The 24444-nt window shown below is 52.5% G+C and overlaps 9 protein-coding genes across 9 annotated transcripts; 5 read left to right on the plus strand and 4 right to left on the minus strand.

Moving 5' to 3' along the window:
• Positions 1-272: 272 nt before the first annotated feature.
• On the minus strand, positions 273-2927 carry VTN00DRAFT_836 (uncharacterized protein; the record flags this gene model as incomplete). The annotated part of the gene is made up of 1 exon (XM_069435205.1): positions 273-2927. The coding sequence occupies one exon, from the start codon at positions 2925-2927 to the stop codon at positions 273-275; it is 2655 nt and encodes an 884-aa protein (XP_069291543.1).
• Positions 2928-4987: 2060 nt separating this feature from the next.
• Positions 4988-5997, minus strand: VTN00DRAFT_837 (uncharacterized protein; the record flags this gene model as incomplete). Its single annotated transcript, XM_069435216.1, has 6 exons — positions 4988-5021; positions 5085-5337; positions 5396-5555; positions 5612-5704; positions 5796-5904; positions 5975-5997. The coding sequence occupies 6 exons, from the start codon at positions 5995-5997 to the stop codon at positions 4988-4990; spliced, it is 672 nt and encodes a 223-aa protein (XP_069291544.1).
• A 130-nt stretch (positions 5998-6127) lies between these two features.
• VTN00DRAFT_838 (uncharacterized protein) lies at positions 6128-7434 on the plus strand (the record flags this gene model as incomplete). The annotated part of the gene is made up of 4 exons (XM_069435227.1): positions 6128-6280; positions 6354-6445; positions 6987-7235; positions 7308-7434. The coding sequence occupies 4 exons, from the start codon at positions 6128-6130 to the stop codon at positions 7432-7434; spliced, it is 621 nt and encodes a 206-aa protein (XP_069291545.1).
• An 88-nt stretch (positions 7435-7522) lies between these two features.
• VTN00DRAFT_839 (uncharacterized protein) lies at positions 7523-9641 on the minus strand (the record flags this gene model as incomplete). Its single annotated transcript, XM_069435238.1, has 8 exons — positions 7523-7543; positions 7597-7674; positions 7725-7819; positions 7881-8189; positions 8252-8401; positions 8462-8896; positions 8955-9032; positions 9113-9641. The coding sequence occupies 8 exons, from the start codon at positions 9639-9641 to the stop codon at positions 7523-7525; spliced, it is 1695 nt and encodes a 564-aa protein (XP_069291546.1).
• Positions 9642-10166: 525 nt separating this feature from the next.
• On the plus strand, positions 10167-10967 carry VTN00DRAFT_840 (uncharacterized protein; the record flags this gene model as incomplete). Its single annotated transcript, XM_069435250.1, has 3 exons — positions 10167-10186; positions 10244-10423; positions 10928-10967. The coding sequence occupies 3 exons, from the start codon at positions 10167-10169 to the stop codon at positions 10965-10967; spliced, it is 240 nt and encodes a 79-aa protein (XP_069291547.1).
• Positions 10968-13128: 2161 nt separating this feature from the next.
• Positions 13129-14707, plus strand: VTN00DRAFT_841 (uncharacterized protein; the record flags this gene model as incomplete). Its single annotated transcript, XM_069435261.1, has 5 exons — positions 13129-13576; positions 13656-13922; positions 13990-14007; positions 14063-14179; positions 14238-14707. 5 exons carry the CDS (start codon positions 13129-13131, stop codon positions 14705-14707), a joined length of 1320 nt encoding a protein of 439 aa, XP_069291548.1.
• Positions 14708-14824: 117 nt separating this feature from the next.
• On the minus strand, positions 14825-15529 carry VTN00DRAFT_842 (uncharacterized protein; the record flags this gene model as incomplete). Its single annotated transcript, XM_069435272.1, has 1 exon — positions 14825-15529. The coding sequence occupies one exon, from the start codon at positions 15527-15529 to the stop codon at positions 14825-14827; it is 705 nt and encodes a 234-aa protein (XP_069291549.1).
• Positions 15530-15942: 413 nt separating this feature from the next.
• On the plus strand, positions 15943-17561 carry VTN00DRAFT_843 (uncharacterized protein; the record flags this gene model as incomplete). Its single annotated transcript, XM_069435283.1, has 3 exons — positions 15943-16070; positions 16128-16327; positions 16381-17561. 3 exons carry the CDS (start codon positions 15943-15945, stop codon positions 17559-17561), a joined length of 1509 nt encoding a protein of 502 aa, XP_069291550.1.
• A 5414-nt stretch (positions 17562-22975) lies between these two features.
• Positions 22976-24166, plus strand: VTN00DRAFT_844 (uncharacterized protein; the record flags this gene model as incomplete). The annotated part of the gene is made up of 4 exons (XM_069435294.1): positions 22976-23008; positions 23099-23259; positions 23332-23487; positions 23572-24166. The coding sequence occupies 4 exons, from the start codon at positions 22976-22978 to the stop codon at positions 24164-24166; spliced, it is 945 nt and encodes a 314-aa protein (XP_069291551.1).
• Between the last annotated feature and the right edge of the window lie 278 nt (positions 24167-24444).

Raw genomic sequence — 24444 nt, forward strand, 5'->3', positions numbered from 1 at the left:
ATTTTTTAGCCTGACCAAAAAGGATAGGTCAAATAAATAGTAACGCTGAGAAACAAGACAGTTCGATCGGGTCAGCAGCAACCTATTAGTCAAAAAGCCAAACCAGACCAGATCAAGTCACTAGCTAGCAAGATAGATCTCATCCAACAAAGATGGAGGAAATATCAAACACTCGAAATAGCGTACTTCCAGTCTTAACCCGGCTTAGATAATATCGATAGATAGACTAATTAGATAGAATAAATATAGATAGATAGTTAAATAGATATAATTCAACCACCGCCTGTGTTCACATCTCCAACTCCTAAACCAGCCGGCGCGGCACCAGCAGCAGCAGCAGAAGCACCACCACCGGCAGCGGCACCATTACCGCTCATCGGCTTCCCGCCTCGTTCCCTCAACCTGCGACCCTCCATGAGCCCGCGCAGGCCGCGCTTCTGCAGCCCAATGACGCTGCTGACGTCGCCGGTCCAGATCTCACGGTCCAGCCGATCGAAACCGTCGGCGTCCGTGTTCCGACGGCTCCGTCCGCCGGGGCGCGGGTGCTCGCCCACAACGTCCGAGTCGGCCTGGCTGAAGGTGGTGCTGGTCGAGGCGGACGTCGCGGTGCTGACGCTGCTGACGGAGTTCTCGCGGGTTCTGGTTCCGCGGCCGCTGCGGCCGGAGAAGCTCGTGTTGATGCGGAGAGGCAGCTCGCGGGAGAGCATGTGGTTCGTGCCGGGTTCGGTGTCGGACTCGTGTTTGGTGGCCTCCTGTGAGCCTATGGCTGACGAGTCGTTGGCTGCGCCGTTCAGAGCTTCGAGGGTACCGCCGAGTCCGCTGGTGAAGCCGGTTCCTCGGCCGCCTCCTGCAGCCATGGCGGCAGCGTTGAAGACGGCAGCGGCATTTCTTCCGTCGAGCATCTGATGAAGCCGCTCGACAGTGGCCTCCAGGAGACCGTCGACCTGGTACGGTCGAGCAAGTTGAAGCAGGGAGCAAAGTATCTGGGGCGTGCAGAGAGGAGAGGAAATGGGCGGGAGAGACGAGGTATATAGGTAATAAACGAGGATTTTGATGGTGAGAAAGGTGTGAGGGAGGTAGAGAACGCGAGGACGGGATGTAGGAGCTAGTGTATGTGCAGAGGGTATCTCAAGATTCGACATTAAAGCATTCTGCGATTTCGAATTGGATTGATTAACCAGCGTGGTAGCATTGGAATAGGTACTGCCGTTTCCAATCGACGGAGTGATCGTTATGGTCGAATTACGACTGGGATACTGAGTCATCGGCCGGAGCGTTGCAGAATCCGAGATCGGTGCATCAGAGGATTCTCGGAGGAGCTGGATGAAATATGGACCCCATCTCCTTGCCAAGATGCGGGAGTTGACTGGTATACGTTCACCCCCCAAGGCCTGAAGTTCCATATCTGCCGTCTCTACAAACGACATCGCAACCTTTCCCAGTTCGTCCGAAGCAGCCGAGAACGGCCTCCCACCTGATGTCAACTGAGTAAGTTTCGGCTGAAGAGATGCCGGAACAGAAGGCGCGCTGTTAGAAACATAGCCAGATGTGGGAGAGGTCCTGCAAGGGTTGTTGTATAGTCCAAACGCCTCTAACTCGACCATGCAAACGTGCGAAAAGTTGATCCTGCGGTGGTTGTAGTCTTCGACTAGGCTTCGTTTCCGGTGGCCAAGGATCACGAATGTGCTTCTCCTATCCCAGAGCACACCCCGATTCCAGCTGCCGTGACCAAAAACAGTTCCACCGGCATCGATGCGGCCCCAGGTGAGCGTCTTCAAATCAAGAGCCCACAATGCGTACTCCTGCTTCGAGGACGTGAGGTACGTGCCGCTGACCACGAAATTTCCGTTGATAATTCCACCATTAGGGAATCTCAGACCAGGAGGTGAGGCTTGGCCATACATGGGCTTTTCGACCAACCGACCGTCTGGCATGCGCAACTGAAGCTCCAACTTGACATCCAGGAAGTTATAATTCGAGTAAATAAGCATGGGGCAACCTTGGCCTTGAGAGTCTGACTGCGTTGCCTGAGGTGTCTCTTGATCTCCCGCAGCTGATCCGATCTCAGAAACATCCATTCCGGTCAATGGCGCAACCACACTCCGGTAAGCACCACAGCTTCTGCCAAGAGGACTAGTGGTTGTCCATTTCAGACTCCGGAGGTTGAACACGCTGATCTGTTCAATGTAATGGTTGGAACTGTCTTGCCCTCCAACAACGACCATCTCCGCGCCTCCAAATCCATCAATATCAACGCCAATAGTTCCTTGATGTGGGTTGGAAGAGGCGGGATTGTGATGTATAGCTGACAAAGGAGCATTTGCGGACGTGAAATAGGCGCCAGAGGGCAAAATCGTGGCGCAGTGGGCATAGCGTCCTTGGGGCGGATCGTTTGTGGGAACACGGGTCCACGTCCGCGATGGCACGTCGAAGATGTGTATATCGGACATCACCACAACTTCCGGTTGCGCATCCTGGGCAACAGCATTGCTACCTGAGTTCCTGGGGGACGACACTGGGGACATGCCTCCATAGCAAACCAACTTAGTATCCCCAAGCGCGCATACACTGTGAAAGTAACGGGGTGGAGGTATGTCGCCCGTCGCTTCTATTTTCGTCCAGTGTCGTCGTATCAAATCCAATTCGTACAAGTCAGACGTCAACTGCGGACGGGTCTTCGATAAGACACGGCCACCAAAGACGTATAACTTGTCACCCAGAATCGTTGTAGTAGCACCCACGAGGGGGCGAGGCTCCTTCCCCGTTGTCCTGCGTACATTGCACACCAGTCCAGATAAGTTGATGGGCCCTGTCTGCTGATTCAAAGCGGGGGACGCTCCCGCAGCCGCATTGGAAGCACCATGCGGTGCTGATGGGTCCTCCCTACCGCTGTCGTAATGGCCCAAGACCGACTGACTTCGACTCATGTTGATACTGTCCGCTAGAAAATGATCCAACGACTAGATCACACGGTCCAACTAGGACCCGCAATTCAAGGACGGACGGTCTGGTGTTCCTGCAGTGACGTCTTAGAGCAGGATAAACACCCAAACTCCAAACCCTGATCTTTATGACTATTCTGTTCGTAACTAGCGAAGGACACAGTTTTTAGTTCGGAGGCACGGCATTCCACGTAAACGATCGAAGCGAAAGGTCAAAGGAGGATCCCGAGATTCAGACGTGCGTACTATCTACCGCTGGGAAACTTCCGTAGTTTCCAATTGAAAGTGTTATTAACAACGTGTAAGCTCGGAGGTTCGAATACACGCGAGCGCGGCAAGGTCACTACCGCCTCGCGTGATGCGTCGGTGGGAGGATTGAGCAGGATTCGAAGCGAGTGCAAGACGTCTGGTCCAAGTCGATTTCGCTGAAGGGAAAAATGCTACCGCACGAACGAGGAGGTAGAGTCCTAGAGAGTAGTATAGGAGGTAGGTAGCTAGGTAGATAAGGACGATCCGAACACGAGGCGGCGGTCTGCGGGATCCGTATGCCACTCCGCGCCTCTCGGGCACCAAGGCAGCTAACCCTGGCAGCAATCCGTCGATTTATTCGCTTCTTTTCGAAATGAAGACACCTAGCAGCTGCAATCGCCGGGAAAAGGCGAAAAAGATTAGCGGAGAGTCATGCTGCTAACCATGCGCAGAGAAAGGGAACAAAGAAGCGGTCGAATCTCATCGCGGAGAATGCATACCGGTAGTACCACCGCTCAGTTTGCAATCCAACGAACCACAGGTGAGCCCCTCGTGCACACAATTATCGCTGGACGAATCTAATTCAGTGCGATTGGATACTTAAACCGTGCTGGGCTGCAAGGCTGTGCGCTGCCCTCAATGCACGGAGAAGCGCATATACCGTATCGATCGAGTCAACGGTCCGACGTTCACCGACACAAACCGTCCGGCAGCGACACTCGAGGAAACCTTCAGTTCCTGAAGTAGTAAGAGTCAGAGGATGAGGACCCGGGGAAAATTAGATAATCTGGGTCTCATGCAGGCGCCGTAGCCGGTTCGAAAAGAGTGCGGAGCGAACGAGAAGGGAAATTCGATCGGATCGATAACAACGGCCGCGTAACTACGAACAGGGAGAGAGAGCTGCAGCACACCGCCCACGCGCTAGCAGCATGGGGGCTGTCAAACCTTCCAGGAAATTCGGTGCTAGAATACGGGAGTTAAAACGCTGCAGAATTGCTCTCCCCCGTCCTAGAACCAAAAATAACCTAAAAAAAGACAGGCTAAAAATAATAATCCAACGAATGATGAATAATATCTAGTCCGGAAAGTTGGAGAAAGGGGCAGTCCCAGCTCAGGCTGCGCCGTGTGCCCGACGGGCTCTCCAGAGTGTCATGGATCAACGAAGGCCCGCGTAACCGCGTAACTCCCCGTCTTGGCCGGGTCGAGCCGACCGCCGACAAACGCTGCCGAGCCCGGCGACGCAGGGACACTGCTCTGCACGCGCCCTGTCCTCCGAGGCATGTGCTGTACCTGACGTTAGACGCAATAACACGCTCTGATATAGATCGTCCCGGATAGGTAAACGGTTCAGAGTATCAAGTACGATTTACAGCACATGCGCAGGTGCGGGTCGGACGTTGCGAGGCTGCATACTACTATGGGCCTTGGCAACGGACGCAAACCACATATGATCGATATCAGGCTACAAATAATAATTTACAAGCGCCCACTCCACAGATTGTTACCTGAGGCGGGGGTGGTATTTCTGCATGACCCGCTGGGAAGAAAATCCCTGGCCATTGTGTTGTACTGTCACACAACATCGAAGTTGCACACGAGTTGTTAACGCTCAGTGGGAGCGAAGGCACAATTGCCGCTGCCAGAGAAGGGACATGCTTATTTCAAAATGTCATTCATTGCTAGCCGTGAAGCAGCAGTTTGAGGTACAGAATTTGCATAATAGGTATCAAAAGACTGCCAACCGATCCATGTCATTACATGACTTTCGTTGCTTTTTAATCCATCATTCAAGAAATTTACTCCTTCTTCAGCGAAGTGTAGCGGAGGTAACTGTTGTACGAAGCAGTCAGCATCGACTTCCAGGGATTCAAAACTTCACCGGGGAGAACTTACGGCTTAACAATGCGGACCTCGCCGAACTTCTTCTGGGCGTCCTCAGTGGAGACTGGGGGAGGGATGACAACGTCGTCACCAGGAAGCCAGTTGATGGGGGTAGTGACGCCGTGCTTCTCGGTGGTCTGGAGGGCGTCAATAACACGGAGGACCTCAGCGGTGTTACGGCCGGTTGAAGCGGGGTAGGAGATGATGAGACGGATCTTCTTGTTGGGGTCAATGATGAAGACAGAGCGGATGGTCAGAGCCATGCCTGGAGTATGATTAGCGTCTGGAGAGGGGACGGATGATCTCAGTATAGAACAGCATACCCTTGGAGTCAACGTTGGTGGTGTCCTGGTAGTCGACCATGTCGTACAGGTAGGCAACCTTGCGCTCGGGGTCGGAGATGATGGGGAACTTGAGGTCGGAGCCGGTGACCTCGTTGATGTCCTTGATCCACTCGTGGTGGGATTCAACGCCGTTGGCGCTCTGGAGACCCGTCAGCACAGTTGCTCGTTTCTGCTCAATCAAAATTCTCAACATACCAGACCGATGAGCTTAACGCCACGGGCAGCGAACTCGGGCTCGAGCTTGGCGAAGGCACCGAGCTCAGTGGTGCAAATGGGGGTGAAGTCATCCTGTCACAGCCATTCTAGTCAATTGCATGCTCCCTTGACGCCCCCCTCATTCTCGGACGGGGGATACGGTGTTGCAGGCGGGGTAACGTACAGGGTGAGAGAAGAGGACAACCCAGTTGTTGCCAATGAACTCGTGGAAGTTGATGGGACCGTTGGTGGTCTCAGCATCGAAGTTGGGGGCAACAGAGCCCAGACGGAGACTGCACAGAAGCCCGTCAGTTCATGTCCTGCGGGGTCAATGCCGTAAGAAGGGATTGAAAGAAAACGTACGGAGCACGCTGTTCCTGAGCCATTGTGAAGTGTGATGGAGTCGTAAGGTCCTAAAGGTCCCGGAGTGTATAGGAGGATTGAAGCTGGTGATGGAGAGTTGAAGATGGATTGACGATGAAGAGAGGGCGAGCAGGGCAAAATAAAAGAAGCTCAATGCCCCCCTCGTTCCCTCGACAGCCCCTCCAACTCCACTGCGTGGCCACGGTCGCCTGCACGTTTGATGCTCCGCTGCCATCATCTGCTCATCCCACCCGCGATCACGCAATCGGCCACCGCCCGCGGCAGAACGGCGCCCATTGGCCCCCGGTGAGGCCATCCATGGTGGGCTGTTTAGCGCATCCCTCTTCGGACTCTTGGCCCCTCTGGTTCCGTGGTTAAGCTGGATATCGACGGTCTCGGACGAGTCGTCTGGGATGGCTGGATGTTCGTTCTGTGCCGTAGCACCGCGAAAGCGAAGGGGTCCTACATCAGGTAACTGCTATAGCGTTAGCTTTGACTCCGGACGCCAGCGAACGATCCCTCCAGGTGCACTAGGTCATCCGAACACCTGCTTTTCTTCGTCGTCCATCTCGTCTCATCCGCACATCCTCTCGCGCCATACACCACCCCGATATATAGAACGCTCCTCCAGCTTCAAACGGCTCAAACTCAGCCTCTCTCCCCCGAAATAGTCGGCCGAATGACATGCATCCAGGCACGGCTCGGCCGACTGGCTCTCCGCCCGAGCGCCAATGAAGACACCTGGCGATGGCGCAATCGCTCATCTATCCTGTCCATCTGTCCGGACAGGCACCGGGCGAGAAAAGTCTTGCAGTACGGCCGATTTTACGAGAGGGGTTTCTGGGAGCTAGGATTGCCATTGAGCATCTCCCGTCGCGGGGTGGAAGCAGAGGGGTCACCGAAAGTAAACTCGTCCCACGCGGGCCGTCTCTGAATTCGATTATTTATTATCCTAGTAGTAATTAGACTATATATGACCTTGACAAAAGCATAATCACGGGTTTAAGCATAGACCCCATCATGTCCGGGATGGGGGAGGAAAGGGGAAGGGAAAGTTCGTGAGTTTCCAGCACCTGCAGCCCCGCGAGCACCCGCATGCACCGCACACCCAGGTGACAGGGACGCAAGCAGCGCCACCTACCCGGGGACTTCTCGTCGGGGACCTTGGAATTCGGGATAGCCCATCATTAGGGTCCGCTAGCGTCCGTCCTCGCCGAGTCGCCACTCATGTCGGTCGGGACCTCCCCAAGTGCCTGACTAGGTAGGTATGTAGGTGCTAACAACCCATACTGGTCTCGACTCATAAGAACTCCTGATTCGTGGCTTCTTTCAGAGGCCATGATATTCATGTCACGTCAGCTTGGTATGATATGGTTTTTTTTTGGACATGGCCGTCGCCGAGGCTCCACAGGGAACATCAGGGGTCGAGGATACATATTCGGGATCCCGACCCTGAATAGCGTGGCTTATAGCGGTCATGGAGTTCGGCCCGATTATCGATTCCCGGGAATGCGAAATGTAAAGACGGCAGACCAGGCTTTGGTGCGTTTAGTGCTGGTTCAGAAGTTCCTGAACCCAGTCAGCAAATGATTCGGGGGAGTACAGGAGAATGAACTACATACGCTTGCGAACTTGCTCCTCGCGCGGATCTTGGGTCCATAGAAGACAAGAACCCACGGCACCAACGTCAGAAGAGCGCCCTTGCTTGTGTCAGTAAGAAACAACAGAATATTGGTGAATGGGATCGTACAATTCCACCCAGGAGACTTGACGCAGCAGGATACCCGAGGTTGTTGAACAGGGCATTTGTCACCAGCGGGAACACTCCACCCAGGAGATTTCGACCTAGAAGATTGCCGTCAGAAAGACCAGAAGTGGAACACGACGAGTCAGGAAGCAGTCTTACAGCATGACTGAGCAGCCAAAGCTGAGCTGGCGTATCGATGGTACGTATCGGCGAGATAGTTGAAAACCGCCAAGTAGATGGAGAAAATCCCCATTGTCGCGCACGCAATGGCCAGACAGGGCACGATCCATGGAATCGACGGGAAGGATGTCCAACCGAACCAGAAGAGTCCGGCGGGCATCATGATCGATTCGATGCACGAAAAGTATAGCCGTCCCTCCGGTGTGGAGGACAACTTGCCAAACCTGAGAGCGACCTTCTCCTGGTAGATGCTCAGGAATGTCGCAAGAATCGCCCCGACGCACATTGCTGCATACTGATCAATATCACCCGTGGAGCTACAGCAGGGGAATACATGTTCCAACACTTACCTGTAAATGCAGCACCGGACTGTTCGGTATTGAAGCCATGGTTGCTTTGGAAGACAAGTGGAATGGAACCGAACTGCAGATAGAGGACAGCCCAGCTGAAAGCAACCCAGAGTGAGAAGAAGAAGACCACCGGCTCTGTGAAGAGTAGATCTATTGTACAATATCAGTCACAACTGTATAGGAATGGGCGTAATCGGGTGGGGAACATACGGAACGGCCGGTAGCAAGATATACCGATCATCGTAGCCAGAGATGCCCGCTCCTCGTCACTCTTGACCTTCCACCGGATACGCTGAACGCGCTGCTTCTCCGCAGACTCCCCAGCTGGCATCAGGACACCGTAGTAGCCTGCCTCCTCCAGCTTCTCGTAATATTTGTTGAGCACCCTTGCCTTCCGGCTCAGAAGGACGCTACCACGAGTCTCATTGAACAGAACAAAGATGACTGCCACAGATACGCCAGAGGCAATGGCATGGGAGTAATATATCCATCGCCATGTCGTATGCTGTACGATGATGCTTGAGAGCATCGGTCCAAGACCCGTACCGAAGAGCGCAGCTCCCGAGAACAGTGCCATGGGCGTGTTTCGGTCTTCAGCATGATAAATGTCGCTGATGACACCGCCAACCATGGTGGAGAAGGTCGCTGGAAACAAAGTCAGCCTGGCCCCAAGAGCAATAACATCAACGGGTTCTAGACGTACATCCTCCCACACCCTGGAAGAACCGTGCGACGAGCATTCCCGCAAAGGAGTTGGTGGCTCCACAGCCGATTAGACATACTGTCCACAGAGCATCGCTGTTAGCAACGCTGCTAGTATCCGGGGAGATCCGGTGCCGAAAATAGTAGCTATAGACTCACCTGTGAAAAGGATACCGCTGGATATAAACATGGGTCTCCTCCCGTTGATCTCGGAGAATGGGGCCAGGACCATCGGCGCGATCGCAAATCCTATGCAGAAGATGGTGATCCCGAGGTCACACACGACAGGGCTCACGTTCCACCAAGGGCTCAACACCGGCGTCGCAGGTGCATACTCTCCTGCAGAATAGGCGGCCAACGCAGTGACGGCGCACGAGATCCATGTTATCACCGTCTTGTGGGTGCTGGACCAGAGGAACGGCGATGTGTATGGCTTCAGATCGGGGCATTCTGGCGGAGGCGATTGACCAGGTTGTGGAGGCGATGAGATGCCCGCGGGCGTGGGCAGCGGGGTCTCGAATGTGAGGTACAGATACTCTATCTCCTCGGGCTGGAATGCGTCCCCGGTCTTCTCTGTGATCCCATGGACATCCTGCGATTCTTGTCCAACCGTGATCTCTGTGTTCCCTGAGTGTGCACTGTCCTCCGGGCTCGAACCGCGTGGAGGCCTATCACCTGTGGGCATCATCTTTGCGGGTGGTCTCCAGACGGCAACAGTGCACAGTCTCCTGGGACACAGCTACCCATGGATAAGCAGAAAGAAAAAGGGACTTCCTACGACCTATATGAAGGGGCTTACCCATCTCACTGACTCCTCGGCCCGTAACGGCCAGAGCCCCGGGGGGCCCCAACCTGGGTCGGATATCGATCAGAGTGGGGAAAGCATTTACAACTACGCTGCTTGATTCATGGGATCTTCACCATTCTTAACCGAAACGGTGTGCCGAGTTCCCTTGATGGCGCGCTGCTTACAAACTTTTTAACCTGTACGGTAGATGACTAGATTGTGATAACAACAGCACGCTGACTGCTTACAGGGCCAAGAAAGCAAAAGTTCGATAATAGCAGGGTTTGCAGGCGATATGACACGATAAACAGAAGCCTCGACCAGGCCCTGATACATGCGAATTTTTCAGTGGAGAAGTGTTCCTTTAGCACACCAAGATCTAGCCTATCTCCCCGGGCGGTGACCACTTTGGGACGGAAATCGGAAATGCGGCACCACGTCTTCGGGTAAGTTATGCAGATACCTGGGGATTTGGGTATCGCGTCTGACCTGTCAGGTCAAAGCTTGTCTGCCTACGCCGCAGAAGGAATGGAGATGTCCGTGAGATTACAAATCGGCATTCTCTCCTCATTCCCCTTCCAGAACCTTTCTGCTTTCTGGCTACTGCGTGCGGAGTACCCCGTACAGTTCGTCCATCGTCCTCATACCGAACTACCTAGGCTAGACATCTGCTGCGGACCTAGGTAAGCAGTGTGAGCCAAGGGCTGGACTCCCAGCAAACAGTTACCCCCCAGAATTGCCGGTGGCACAGGACTATCAAAATGGCCCCCACTATCAGGTAGTTGTATGACTGGCTGGTTTACTACTACACGGAGTACGGAGTACTACTCCGGAGAACCTTGTCTTAAGGGTGGACGGCCAGTTTCACCCTATGCAGGGTCTCATCGAGATGCTACCTTGCTTGCAATTTTGTTCTGATTCTCCATTGGTTTGGAATGTCCGGAGAACCAGCTCCATACCCCTGCTCCCTTGATGATTGCAACTTGTGCTCCGGAGGGCTTCTTTGGTTCTGGGGACATCCAGGAATTTATCAAGCCGTAGCTGATACAGATGCTACGGCAGTAGTTGTAATGCGGAGAGCAGCTAGTATGTACGTTGTGCTGGAATAACTTTCATGCTTCCTCAAGCTAAGGTCATCGTCTAAAGGCATTTGAGGCTGTGCGGATCTAACATTCAAGATAACATAGGTACCAAATCCATCCTGCTCCACTTCTCCTTGAACGATGAGAGCAACAATGCAGGGGTCAAGTATTCATTCCCTGGACTCGAATCGGAGAAGTTGATGAAGTCGGGCACAAGTCTCCGTACAAAGCGCAAGGTCTTTGTTCAATTGTTTCAAATGTGCAATCCCTGGACCCAAGTCCATAGTGTCTGCTGGGGGGGGGGGGGGGGGAAGCATGTGACAGCGATTACCGTTGGCCATACATGCCCCGAAAGCTCTTGATAAGCCCTCGAACACTATGAAGCCTAACAGCAAGGTTCCCGTTGCCCAAGCTTTCTGGCTACACGCCAACTCCATAAATTAAAAAAGCGATTACATCGGTACAGTAGATCGCAGTAAGGCTGTGATCAGCCGACATGTATTGCTTGAAGTTGTAGAGATGAAGGATATCAGGCACTCCAAAGCAGCTGGAGCAGCGTAGGCTCTTAGCTGCCCGCGAATTCTATAGTTAACGTTATAACTATATATGTTTTCACGCCCCAGGTACATTATAGAATGGTTTCTGGGTACCAGGTTCCTTCTATTCTTAGCAAGATAATAGCACAGAATGACCAAATACCAGGCTGAGAATAGAGGACTCGTGTGTAAACATGATGTGCATCCAAAGTGGATAGCTTTGTTTGCAGCAAGGCTACTTTATGCCAGAGCAAAAAAAATTATTTGGAATCTTGAGCTTGCCGGGTATCTATCTCTAAATGACATCTACATCCAGACCTCCATCAGGTAAAAACCAAACTGCAATACAGTTGCATCTAGCTTTTCTACCATCTGTATCATGTCTCCCCAGTAATGCTATCGGGAATTATCTGCGCAACAATTGCATAACCTCATGTATCATGTATCTCCATGTATCTCCTTAGTCCAGGCAAGGATGATTTACAGCAACATTGCTCTCCGCATGAGCTCTACCCTCCCCGAGAGTCTTGGTGTAGATAGATCTCCACAGCATGGGTTTGCAATATCTCGCCATCCTCCCTCCCATCACTTCAGCCCGTTGTACAATGTGGATGCCTAAAGCCCGCATTGCATGGCTCTCTTTCAGTTGTCCAGATGGTTTTCTTTTTTTTCTTGCCCATGAGCTCCTGAATGGGCGGAGTCATGACTTCATCAGCTAGCTACTAAATATATCCTATGCGGTATGTAGTATCATATCCACTACGACTACGAGTACCACCACTACTACCAACCCCTTGGCTGCGACTAGATGTCCACAGTAGGTTGCCATCTCTTTTGTCACCCCCTCCCCTGCTGCCTGGGGGAGTCTACTACATATCGTGCGGGCAAATATGATATTGGGCCCAGTAAAATTAGAATTATAGGACTTTGAAAGTCCACCTCTAGGGAAGTTTGCCCTTTTCCAGTGTAATCCCCCTCATTCTAAATAAAGATTATTATATTAGCTAGCTGGATGGTTATTATTAATATCAAGATCCCTGAGCTCCACACCCCGGTTCTGTTTTGTTTTCTTTCTACTGGTGTTCTATGGTGTACGTCATGTCACCCCATGTTTCGAGAGAAGATAGATGGATGGATCACTTTCCTCCAATCCTCCACTCCGCGGCGGGAGGTTTTGGGGTGATGGGGCATGATGCATATACAGTACGAAACAGAGTAGAATATACAGAGGAGTTACAGAGTAATAGGTAGGTATTGTAGGATCTGATGTTGTATACTACTCCGTAACTACTATACAGTCGGTGTAGGTATCTGGTCTTGGCTACAGTTGCCAAGAGCAGCTGATGGCACGGAGCCCTAACCTAACCTAACCCCTGGACGCGCTTGGGGCCCGGCCCGGACCCAGAGAGCCTGCAGCTACAGCTGCTCGCGTCGTGTCGGAAGCTCCTGTTCCCTTCCAGAAAGCTTCCTTCGTATGTACCCCGTACCGCGCAGCACTGCAGCCTTCAACAACACCAGCTGCCCATTCAACTGAATCCAATTGAACGCGACTCGACCTGTTCTATCCTATCCAGGAGAGAACAGAACACCAGAAAAGACCTAGAGCGCGTCAATTGAAACCAAACCAGGGCCAGGCGCAAACACACCGCAACACAATCGAAACCTTCCATCCGCGCGCGCGCCTCTCTGCTGGTAAAACCTCAGGCCTTCAAACACCCCCTCGTCATCCAAAGAATAAAAAGATAAAAAGAAAATAAATAAAATAAAAACATGCCACCCAAGCGCTATTTCATCTCTGGGCAGCCCGCTGCCGCCGCCAATGCTAACGGCGACAACAACGCGCCCGCAGCCAAAAGGGCGCGCAGCAAGCCCGCTGACGTCGCAGAGACGGCTGCGGCCAGTCGGCCCAAGAGGGGGCCCAGTGAGAAGGAGTTGAGGAGGATTAAGGCGAGCAGACAGGCTGCTGCTGCTTCTGCTACTCCTGCGCCAACTGCTGCTGCGCCTGCGAAGAAGAGGAAGGCTACGACAGCTAAGGGTCCTGCTGCTAAGAGGGCTGCGACAATGACGGTGACAGCAGCGAAAGGTACTTCTGCGGCTTCGGCATCCGAGGTCACGAAGGCTAAGAAGCCTGCTGCGACTACTGCTGCTGCTGCTGCTGCCACGCCGACCAAAGGCAAGAGGGGACGGCCGCGCAAGGATACCAGTACGACTCCGAAAGGTGTGTGGAATACAGGCGTTATCTATCCTACGTTTATTTCGGTTTTGACTATTCCGTCCTGCTGACATCCGATGAAAAGACACCAAGTCCACCGCGGCAGGCGCCGCTAAGAACGGGACGAGAAAGCGCGGACGCCCACGCAAAGAGGACGCTGGAAAGCCTGCGAGTGGTAAGGAGGAGCCGTCCGACGACATCCCGGAGATAGAAGAGGAGGAAGACGACGAGGACGACGGCCGCTCCTACTGGCTCATGAAGGCGGAACCTGAGTCGCGTCTGGAAAAGGGCGTGGATGTCAAGTTCTCCATCGATGATCTGGCCGCGGCCAAGGAGCCGGAGCCCTGGGACGGTAAGTTAAATTGAACGTTGATGCTTTCTAAATACACGGCTTGACGTATGCTGATGTTGGCTTCTAGGTGTCCGCAACGCTGTTGGTAGGTCATTTTTTCCCGAACAGTACATATTAACAGTACGTCTTACACGGAACAGCACGAAATAATATGCGAGCGATGAGGCAGGGTGACCTCGCTTTCTTCTACCATTCCAACTGCAAGGTCCCCGGTATCGTTGGAATCATGGAGATCGTTCGAGAGCACTCGATTGACGGTGAGTGTCTGCAAGCTTTTCTCGCGAGAACGGGGCCGGCTAACGCGCTGACTGGCAGAGTCCGCCTTTGACCCCGCCCATCCGTACTACGACCCCAAATCCAGCCGGGACAACCCCAAATGGGAGCTGGTCCACGTCGAGTTCAGACGCAAGTTTGAGAAGATGGTTCCGCTAGATGAGCTGAAGGCACATGCCAATCCTGGCGGACCCTTGGAGAAGCTTCAGGTGGTGAGGCAGAGCCGACTCAGTGTCACTGCAGTCTCCAGAAAGCAGTGGAAATTCATCTTGAAGCTGGCCGGGGAGGAGCCGGAAGCCAAGGAGAAAACCGAGAAGCCCGGAGATGAGAAGGAGAAGACTGGCGTCGCCCAACCCACTGAGGCTGCTGAAGTAAGTGAGGCGGCTGTCGATGGCAAGCAGAACCAGACGGAAACCGGGGCGGATCAAACAGAACCGACAGCTGATGGTCAGGAGAAACCGGCGGAACCGGCCGCGGCCGCGGATGAAACCGAGAAGAAAGACGAGGCATAGGTATTGACTATGAATGGCAGGCTAAGGATAAGCCGTAAATGAGTTTTGAGAGGTTGGAACCATTGTCTTTTCTTGTATTATAGATGGCGTCCAATTGATATTGTCTTTCGATAGCCCTCACGTCTCCGGACGCAGAGCATAGAAGCGCACCGGAAACAGCCCGAGACTTTTGGGGAAGCCCAGCTGCTCCTCTGTCTTGATCAGGTTCATGCCCGCCTCCTTGAACAGGGCGCGGAACTTGTGGTCCGTCCGGGTCACGCTGCTGTCGACTTCGTCGTAGATGTCCTCGCCCATGCTGTCAGTCGAGATGTTCTCCTTGACCACGACGACGCCCGAATCGGACAGCGCCTCCTTGCACCTCTTGATGTATTCGACCAGCTGCGCGTCGGTCAGGTGGCCCACACACCACTGGTTCCAGATCAGGTCGTACTTCTTGTCCGGGTTCCAGCTCTCCAGTCCGGTCATGTAGACATCTCCAACCTTCCCTTCCTTCTTGAGCGGTCCGTTGAGCACGACATTGGCGAACTTCTCGACGGGCTCGACGACGTCAACGACCTCGCAGACGTTGCTCAGGAACCCTTCCGTGACGCGTCCGATGCCCGCCCCGCAGTCGACGCCCAGCGGGAGCTTTCCCGCGGGCATCCCAGGCAGCAGACGACGGAGTTTTGCGAGAAAATTGGCGGAGCCGCGCAGGTCGATGCGGGAGACCTGGGGAAAGCCTCCCAGCATGCCATTGACGTTGGGGGAGACGGAGTTCCAGTAGCGGATGGACGAGGCGTGGTCGATGTGGGAGTCGGGGGCGGGGAGACCGTCGTCGGCCATGGTGACAGATAACAACTCGGGATGCCGCGAGGTCGACCAATGCTGGTGGTTCTTGGGAATCGGGCGGCAGGCTCGAACAGAGAGAGATACTGCAGAGTCTGCAGACGGGCGGGGGCTCCTTTTATTGCCTGGGAAGAGTAAGTGTATCCGACCGGACAGAAGAAATGGTGGGGTTGCGCTGAGAGTCGCGCGCGCTGGTTGGGCCAGGCTGAGTTCCCCTCTGTTTGCTTACAGAGACCCCTCCCCTCCATCAAGACTACTTGCTTATCGCCGTATTTATTATGTCCAGCCTCTCCCCCTCCGTCTTCTTCCACCTACGCTGTCGTGGAGCTCCCAGACTCAGGCAGACCTCTCTTGCTGCGTCCAGAACCCCCTTTGCTCGTGGAAGAAGCTTCCACAGCTCCTATATCAGAATGTCGGACCTCTCGGTCGAGCTGACGGCCCCCAATGGGCGCAAGTACACCCAGCCCCTTGGTCTCTTCATTAACAACGAATTTGTCAAGTCCAAGTCCGGCGAGAAGATCGTCTCGATCAACCCAACGTAAGAAGCACCAAACATCCTACAGTACAATCCAGGCCGCGTTCTCACGCTGGACAGTGACGAGTCCGAGATCACCTCCGTGTACGCTGCTGGGGCCGAAGATGTCGATCTCGCCGTCAAGGCTGCCCGCAAGGCCCTCAAGGACCCCTCGTGGAAGGAGCTGCCCCCGACGGAGCGTGGATATCTCATGAACAAGCTTGCAGACCTCGTTGAGCAGCATAAGGAGACGCTGGCAACCATTGAGACGTGGGACAACGGTGAGCTTGGTTCTTTGTGTTTTGACTGAGTTCTCAGGCACTGATAGTCCTAGGCAAACCGTATTCTGTCGCCCTGGCTGAGGATCTCGGAGAGGTCATCAGCACCCTCAGATACTACGCCGGATGGGCTGACAAGATATCCGGCCAGACCATCGGCACCACTCCCGCCAAGTTCGCCTACACCCTGCGCCAGCCCATCGGCGTCGTGGGCCAGATCATCCCCTGGAACTACCCCCTGGGCATGGCTGCGTGGAAGCTGGGCCCTGCGCTTGCCTGTGGAAACACGGTCGTTATGAAGGCCGCCGAACAGACCCCTCTCAGCATTCTCTACCTTGCCAATCTGATCAAGGAGGCTGGTTTCCCTCCAGGTGTCGTCAACATCCTGAACGGTCTTGGAAAAGATGCTGGTGCGGCAATTGTCAACCACCCTGATATCGACAAGGTCGCCTTCACCGGATCCACGGCCACCGGTCGTCAGATCATGAAGATGGCCGCGGCAACCCTCAAGAACGTGACCCTTGAGACCGGTGGTAAATCTCCCCTGCTGGTCTTCGAGGACGCGGACCTCGAGCAGGCTGCCAAATGGGCACACATCGGTATCATGTCTAACCAGGGCCAGATCTGCACGGCCACCTCGCGTCTTCTTGTCCAGGACACCATCTACGACAAGTTCGTTGCCCGGTTCAAGGAGGTTGTTGCCTCGACCAGCAAGGTCGGTGACCCCTTCTCCGACGAGACCTTCCAAGGCCCACAGGTCACCAAGGCGCAGTACGAGCGTGTCCTCTCGTACATCGAGAGCGGCAAGTCCGAGGGCGCCAAGCTGGTGGCAGGTGGAGAGCCGTACAAGAACGTTGGCGATGGCAAGGGTTTCTTCATCGCACCCACCATCTTCACCAACGTGACGGACAACATGCGCATCTACCGCGAAGAGATCTTCGGTCCCTTCGTCGTCATCGCCAGCTTCCACACCGAGGAGGAGGCCCTGGCCAAGGCGAACGACACCACCTACGGTCTGGGCGCGGCCGTCTTCACCAGGGACATTGAGCGCGCGCACCGCGTCGCCTCCGAGATTGAGTCCGGCATGGTCTGGATCAACAGCAGCAACGACAGCGACTTCCGCGTGCCGTTTGGCGGTGTCAAGCAGAGCGGTATCGGGCGCGAGCTGGGCGAGGCTGGTCTCGAGGCCTACACACAGGTCAAGGCCGTCCACGTTAACATGGGGACGAGACTGTAGGCTTGAATAGGATGGGATAGTAATGATTTAGGGAGAAACCTTGGCTCTGCTTGAGGCAGAGCTCCGAGTGATTCGCTATCCTGTTATGACATGTTTGGATTTATGTTTTTCTTTTCTGTGATCAGTATAAAATAATAATTATCCTTTCTGGAAAGCGCAGCCAGAGATGCCCATTGGTTCCTGTTTATCCGGGACGACTCTTGTCAAGCTCATTATTTTCTAATCCTCCAGAGAAGCTACACACATCAATTTTGTATGAAGAAAGAAAGCTTCGACATATAGTCCGAGAAAAGACGATGGCATTATAGCCACAGACCATTATCGCCGTGTCTCCCGTTGTGGTTGATTCCTCGAAGCATACTGTCATCAGAAGGGCATCCACCCCCATCCAACCTCTATAAATAGATTCCATGGGGTTGGCTAATATGTATCTCAGAGACACTCGGACATGCGAGCAAGTGATGTTCTTCTCTTCATCCCCCCAAACTGGAATGCGGTTGAGCCAACCCCCGTTGGATAGTGATACGATACGAGGCCAGCCGGGGATCTCTATCACGGCAGGCGGTGAATATCAGGAAAGAGGAGAGATAGGATATTATATCTATATACTTCTTCTAAAGATTAGGTTAGGTGTAGGGTTTATCAACTTCATTTTATTTGTTTGGTTCTCTTGTCGTGTCCCTAGCGTGTGTAGATAAATGTGGAAATATGTGGAGTTTGATGTGTACGTACTGTACTGTGACATCTAAGGAAATGTCATCCCGCTGCAAGCAGGATGGTAGGAGAGCCAATCTAATATGATACTCACGTAATTGCTTGACTGATTTAAGTGATTGATTGTTTGTTTTACATGGGGCGAGGGAATAAGGTAATACTCTATAATACATATTCTACATGTTCTCTTCTGCTCTGTTCGCTATCTGTGCTCTATCTATATCTCTTGTATGTACAATCGTAGCGGAGTGCTGGTATTTCATTGCATATTCGTCATTTCTTTCTGTTTTACATTTGAAACTCTATAGCTACAAGATATTATTAGTCTTATTCCCTTTAGCTACCTACCTATGTACATAAGTTTCACCTAGACCGTACAGAAGCTTCTTGGACATACACCCCATACAGCAGCAGCATGGGGGATGTAGCCTGTGAGATAAATTGCCAGGATCAAAGCAATGTTATTCTTCTTTTCTCTAAAGTTCTTTATCGCATCGCGCAGTCCAGGGGAGAAAAGAAAGAAGTCTCTTCAGTGCAGAATAGTTAGTTAACTGTGTGAGATAGGTAGAGCAGCTGGAATGAAAGTTATCTATCTATCTATCTATCTATCTATCTATATATATATATATATATAAGGGAAAAAAAGAGAAGAGAAGAAATTAGTTATTCTTTTCCGGAGGAGCGAGCATCGCGGAGCAGAGCGAGAAAACAGAAGACAGATACTCACCATAAATAAAACAGTATACGTACGTACCAAAGTCAGTAAATATAATAATGACAAGCTGGCAGACAGACCAGATCGGCTATCTTCGAAGACTATTTTATTTTTCCCGGTCGTTCTTTTCTTTCCTTCGTTGTGCAATTTTACTCCTGTTCATTTCAATTCAATTCATCCAGTAAAGTACGGCGTGTTGTAGTCCTCTTTTATATCTATCTATCTATCTATCTACCTACCTACCTACTTGCATCTGCTATGTCCATGCCAAACTCCGTACAGCATATTCATACACAGAGCAGAAAACAAACATCCTGTTGGTCCTAGACCAGCACAAAAAAGAAAGTACATCCTGATTGGTATTGAGACTTCTATATATACGGTGGTCTTACCTATTGGCAGAGAGAGAGGGAGAGAGAGAGAGAGCCAGCATTGTGGAGCACAAACCAGGCTAGAAGCCTAGTAGATACACAAATATACATTTCTCGGACAGACGTGCTGCCGCTCCAGAAAGGGGCCTTGGAAGGCGATGATATTAGGGGCCAAGTTGCTCGATGAATTAGGTACTTATACAGTACATTTTTTTTGGTTGGGCCTTGTTGAATCTTTCCACTGACGTTCGTGAAGTAGATAAGGTTAGGTAGGTAGGTAGGGTAGTCAACGATGTATGGAGGGCTTTGCTATCAGAATTCTAACAGGAGATAAGCACTTGGTGTATCTAAAAATGGAATCTACCATTTATTTCTAATTTCCTTTCTCTTCACTATTGTGATTTGGACATGTGACTGTTATAGTCTGATGCGCACACGCACACATGGAATGAGGGTCTAGAACATATATACTTTAGGATACCATGTCTGAGAACCGGTTTCTTTTAGTAATAATACAGGGTGCATGATCCAGACTGCTACGCCATCCTTGTTCCCGATGCACGAAGTACAATACTTGGCAGGTATTTCTGTCCACCTTGTTTCGTCCAGTCCAGGGGTGCGCGTGACAACAAGGTATTTTTTATCCTTTGAACCTGGGTTACACATCTGAAAAAAAAGTGAAAAAGAAAAAAAGAAATGCTGTGCCAGCACTTCATTGCCAGCTTATCTTGCTTTTCTGAAGGATGAATATCTAGTTAGTCCCGATTGAAATTGTTGTCTTTTCTTGTGGGGGTGAATCAGAAGAAGCGCGTACAGCGCAGTACGCGGTCAGCAGGAAACAAATAATCAGGAATAAGCAAATAGAGACGAAATGAAAAGGAAAAAGCAAAGAAAAGACAAGAAAAGAAAAGATGACGCATCACCTTTTCATCACTGCCTATCAGGCTTGGTATTGGCGTGTTCCACGCGCGGATCGCAATCATTGCAGCGCAGCTGCTGGATGCACTAGCACATCAGCAGCAGATGTGATATACATGGATATAGGACGGAGTCCAATACTCCATACAGAGTATGCAGGGCGCAGGTCTCCATCCCATAGGCTCTGCTTCGAACCGTGGCGTACGTGATGAGTTCCGAGTACTCCTTACTTGCCCTGTACAGTACATACGTGGTTCGATCCGAACCGCCTGGTCCTGCGCCTGGGCAACATGTCTGTACTACTATGCGGTACATGGATGAGCGGCCCAAACGAAGGCCGAAGCAAGTTCCCGCGAACCGGCGCTGGCAGCTGCAAATAATAATCTCGCATCACATGTGCTTCATACTCGCATGCGAAATCGGTCATGTGACAGGTTAGCGACCTAATGGTTGGACGGTCGGGCAGGGACGCATACCCTTGTCATTATTGGCAAAAAAAAAAGGAATCAAAAATACAGTCGAAGACCGCAAAAGCAACTGGGAAGTAGCAAGACCCGGCCCTGTAGGATGCCCTGCTCGACAGTGAGGCAGCCGTTCAGCTCCCGTCACCCATGCAGCCAGGTGGCTCGGGGATTCAGGGAACCAAAACGCGGGGGCCAATCTGTCAGCGTCAGGCTGTCAGCCTATGCAACGTATCTCATCAGTCTGCCGTGGCGTCTGGATGCTCACTTGGGAGTGGCAGACAACGGGGTTCCGTGAGGGGGTGGCGTAAGCAGCACCTACAGGGTCGCTGACTAAGTGCTGAAACAGCTGCCCAGGTAAGGTTCAGGCGCAGCTTTAGAGCTTGTGATGTATCCTGAGGTGCAGTACATCGTAGAGGCCTAGTAGTCCATAGAAGCTCACTTAGGCACCGAATCCAACAACCAGTGTAAGGGTTCACCTGGAACACAACGATGATAACGAAACGACGGCACGTCCTGATTCTGGCAAAGCAACCTTCCGTCCTTCCTGCGTAAACTGATGTCCAGGAGATGGGTAATAGTCACAATCGTTCCCCTTTCCATGAATGTTCTAGACTCGCATCGCTTCAAGCCTGAATCCGAAGCTCGACGGTCCAAGTCCGAGACAGTCACATTTGGCGGCGTCCTTTTCTGCCTGCCACTCCTTCCAAGTTCCAACGCTCATTGACCGATCCTGTGGAGAATGATATGGCCCGTTACTGCGTACTCCTTATACGAGCCATCCGCACTACTGCCCAATTCTGTGGGGTTGATATGACGGTGTGCTGCTGTGCTGCGTAGCGCATCCGTTGATCTGCAGCTTTTCTGAGAACCACCTTTGCCGACTCACGATTACCACCGTAGATGGTGACAGTGGTTCACATCCAAACCGCGATCTTTGCCCTTTTATCCTTTCTGGGAATGGCAGCCAGATCCCGCTCCCGCGAGGCCTTGGGTTAGACTCGTTGGAGGATTTCTGTGCCAGCGTACGGAGTACTCCTGTCATTGATCCCTTTGTCGTTTGAATCATGCATCGCTGACCTCCGTACATCTCCGTTGTTTGTACCGCACAGGGCGGACCTGCGTCCTGCGTACTCTGGGTCAGATCTAACGACCAACGGCCCGATGGTGGACGCTGCGATCCCGTCCATCCCCGAGCGGCCAACGGGCGCGGGAGTAGCGATGGGTCATGGCATGTGGAGGCGCCGGGTCTTCGGTTACACTGTCTGCTGCCAGACTCCCGGATCAGATTTCCGTTCACCTAACAGCGGTGGGTCGTATAACTTAGGCGGATTGTCTCGAGGTGCTATATCCTGCCCGTCACTTAGCTATAGCTATAAGATCGGATCGATTCCTATTGCTCGAGCGGGTCCTGGTACGTTGTAACTCGGCCGTCGCAGTCCTTCCGCGATTCCTTTCTGGAAAACGCAGGGTAGATCGTGGAGCGGTTTCCTAACTTACCCTGTCTCTGGGTTCTTCGGCGTGAGACCCTCTCGGTGGTAACTGAGATGGCTGATCTTTGGATGTGCTCCGAGTTAGCTGTCAGCCCGTGAAAGCGCCTGGCTTGCTGCGCTACTGACTCCAAACGCAGAATCTTGCATCCAGAATGTCTCGCAGGCCATTCTGTGGAGTGGATCCTGCTAACTTTTGAGGTTGTCTATATGAACGGGACGCCATCACCTGGTCCTTGGACAACTGTCGGAATCGGGCCTTGGACTCTAGTGACTTGGGGAGATTCACCTTCAGCTCAAGCTGCTGCGCCGCGGATGTAACAAGAATTAAGAATAATGATATCGCCATGACGACAGTTCCAAAGTATCCTGTCGCTGTCATGCGTCGTTGCACTGCAAGGAGTGGACCAGGCCCCAAATATTGGGTCTTGGTAGAGTTGGCGGTGGGCTATCCTAGCGCTGTGTTATTGTGGACAGCTGTGAGCTTGGCTGGCGGACTATTGACTATAGCGGCGTCCCCTCATCCCACACCGGTAGCTGACAGCCCTGACACCGCCAACGTGATGATAACGCTCGTCCCACCGACTCCCACAATCACAGTTTCGAGATCTCAAGACGGTGACTTGACTCGCCGCTATTCGCTCGACTCGAGAATTCAAATCTCTGGAAAGTTACCCCGGCCAACCAGACAATTCGGTGTGAGGGAAAGGATCTGAGTGGCCGGCCCCCACCGCCGACTGGCATAATGTCCACCATTCAGAGGTGGACGGTTACTGAGGTATGGAACTTTCCAACACCGACTTTGCTTCTAGCAATAGTCGTTGTCTGGGGTAGCTGGACGGCATGTTGATCCTTGATCTGCCTCTAGCCTTATATCGACATCGACGGGACCCTCCTCGAAGGCCCATATTACGACGACGCTCGAAACCAGTTTCGTTTCGTCGACATCTGGGAGCAGAAGCTCTATTTTGTGGACCTGACCAAGGGCCCCGACTCGCTCAGGACCCTTGATACGGCTGTCTCCATCGGGTAAGACGTGAAACTTCTGAAACACGGCGAAGTGACAAGCTTGCTGTGGCAGACTGCTGATCTAGGGTGCAGGGTTACTGCCAACGTCGAAAAGAGCGGTGATGCCAATGATGACAAAATCATCGTTGGCGCTAAACACGGGTTTGCTACTGTTGATCTGAAAACAGGAGAGCTCTCATATCTTCACCAGGTCTGGAATGAGCAAGATGGCCCAGGCAAGGAAGAGAGGTATGGAAAAGCCGTCTTAACTATATGAGGCAATTAGGTGCACAGCAGTTAGAGGATTTTTGAAAACGACTGACGGGTCAACAGAATGCGCTTCAACGATGGGGCAGTAGATTCTCATGGAAGATTCTGGGCTGGGGCTATGAACGACCCTAAGGTGCAGGATCCCACGGACGAAGGGGTCCTGTTCAGACTGGACCCCGATCTCAAGCTCCATCGCATGCTCACAAAGATGACCATCCCCAATGGCATCGGGTGGAACGCGAAGAACGATACTATGTACCTGACGGATTCGCCGACGGGGAAAATTTTCGCGTTCGACTTTGACGCAGAAACCGGCAACATCAGCAACCGGAGAGTTCATTTCCACCTTGACGATGGCTCTGGCGTCCCAGATGGGTTTGCCATGGACGCCGAAGGGTGCATCTGGACTGCCGTCTACGGCGGCAGCAAGGTGCTCCGCGTCTCCCCGGAAGGGAAAGTAATCGGGGAGATCTCCCTTCCAACGCGGAACGTCACATGCGCGGAATTCGTAGGCACTGAACTCTTCATAACGACGGCCAAAGATGAGGACAAGGATAAATTTCCAACCTCGGCCCGATATGGCGGCAGGCTCTTCAAAGTCGACGTTGGCATCATGGGAAAGCCCAAGAATAAGGACAAGTTCCACTTTCGACCATAGCTATCCTTCGGACTGCGAAATGACCCATGGATAGTGATGATAAAGACGCAATTTACTATCTAGATATCTATTGAAACTTTCCCGCTGTAGATCTCCGTCTTGGCATTATTTCGAGAACCCGGAGGGTAGAATCAGTTTTCAGTTGTAGGTGCGAAGGGGATACACCGCCTTCAAGTTGATAATACTGTGTAAGAGGCCCTCCTGATAAATGCGATTACTCAGGAAGTGGACATGACATCTGTGCAGACTTCGGTCCCGAAAGCTCTGTGCAGTACGGA

The sequence above is a fragment of the Thermoascus crustaceus genome, assembly GCF_041956765.1.
Source record: "Thermoascus crustaceus strain CBS 181.67 unplaced genomic scaffold VTN00scaffold_1, whole genome shotgun sequence".
In the NCBI taxonomy this organism is placed as follows: domain Eukaryota; kingdom Fungi; phylum Ascomycota; class Eurotiomycetes; order Eurotiales; family Thermoascaceae; genus Thermoascus; species Thermoascus crustaceus.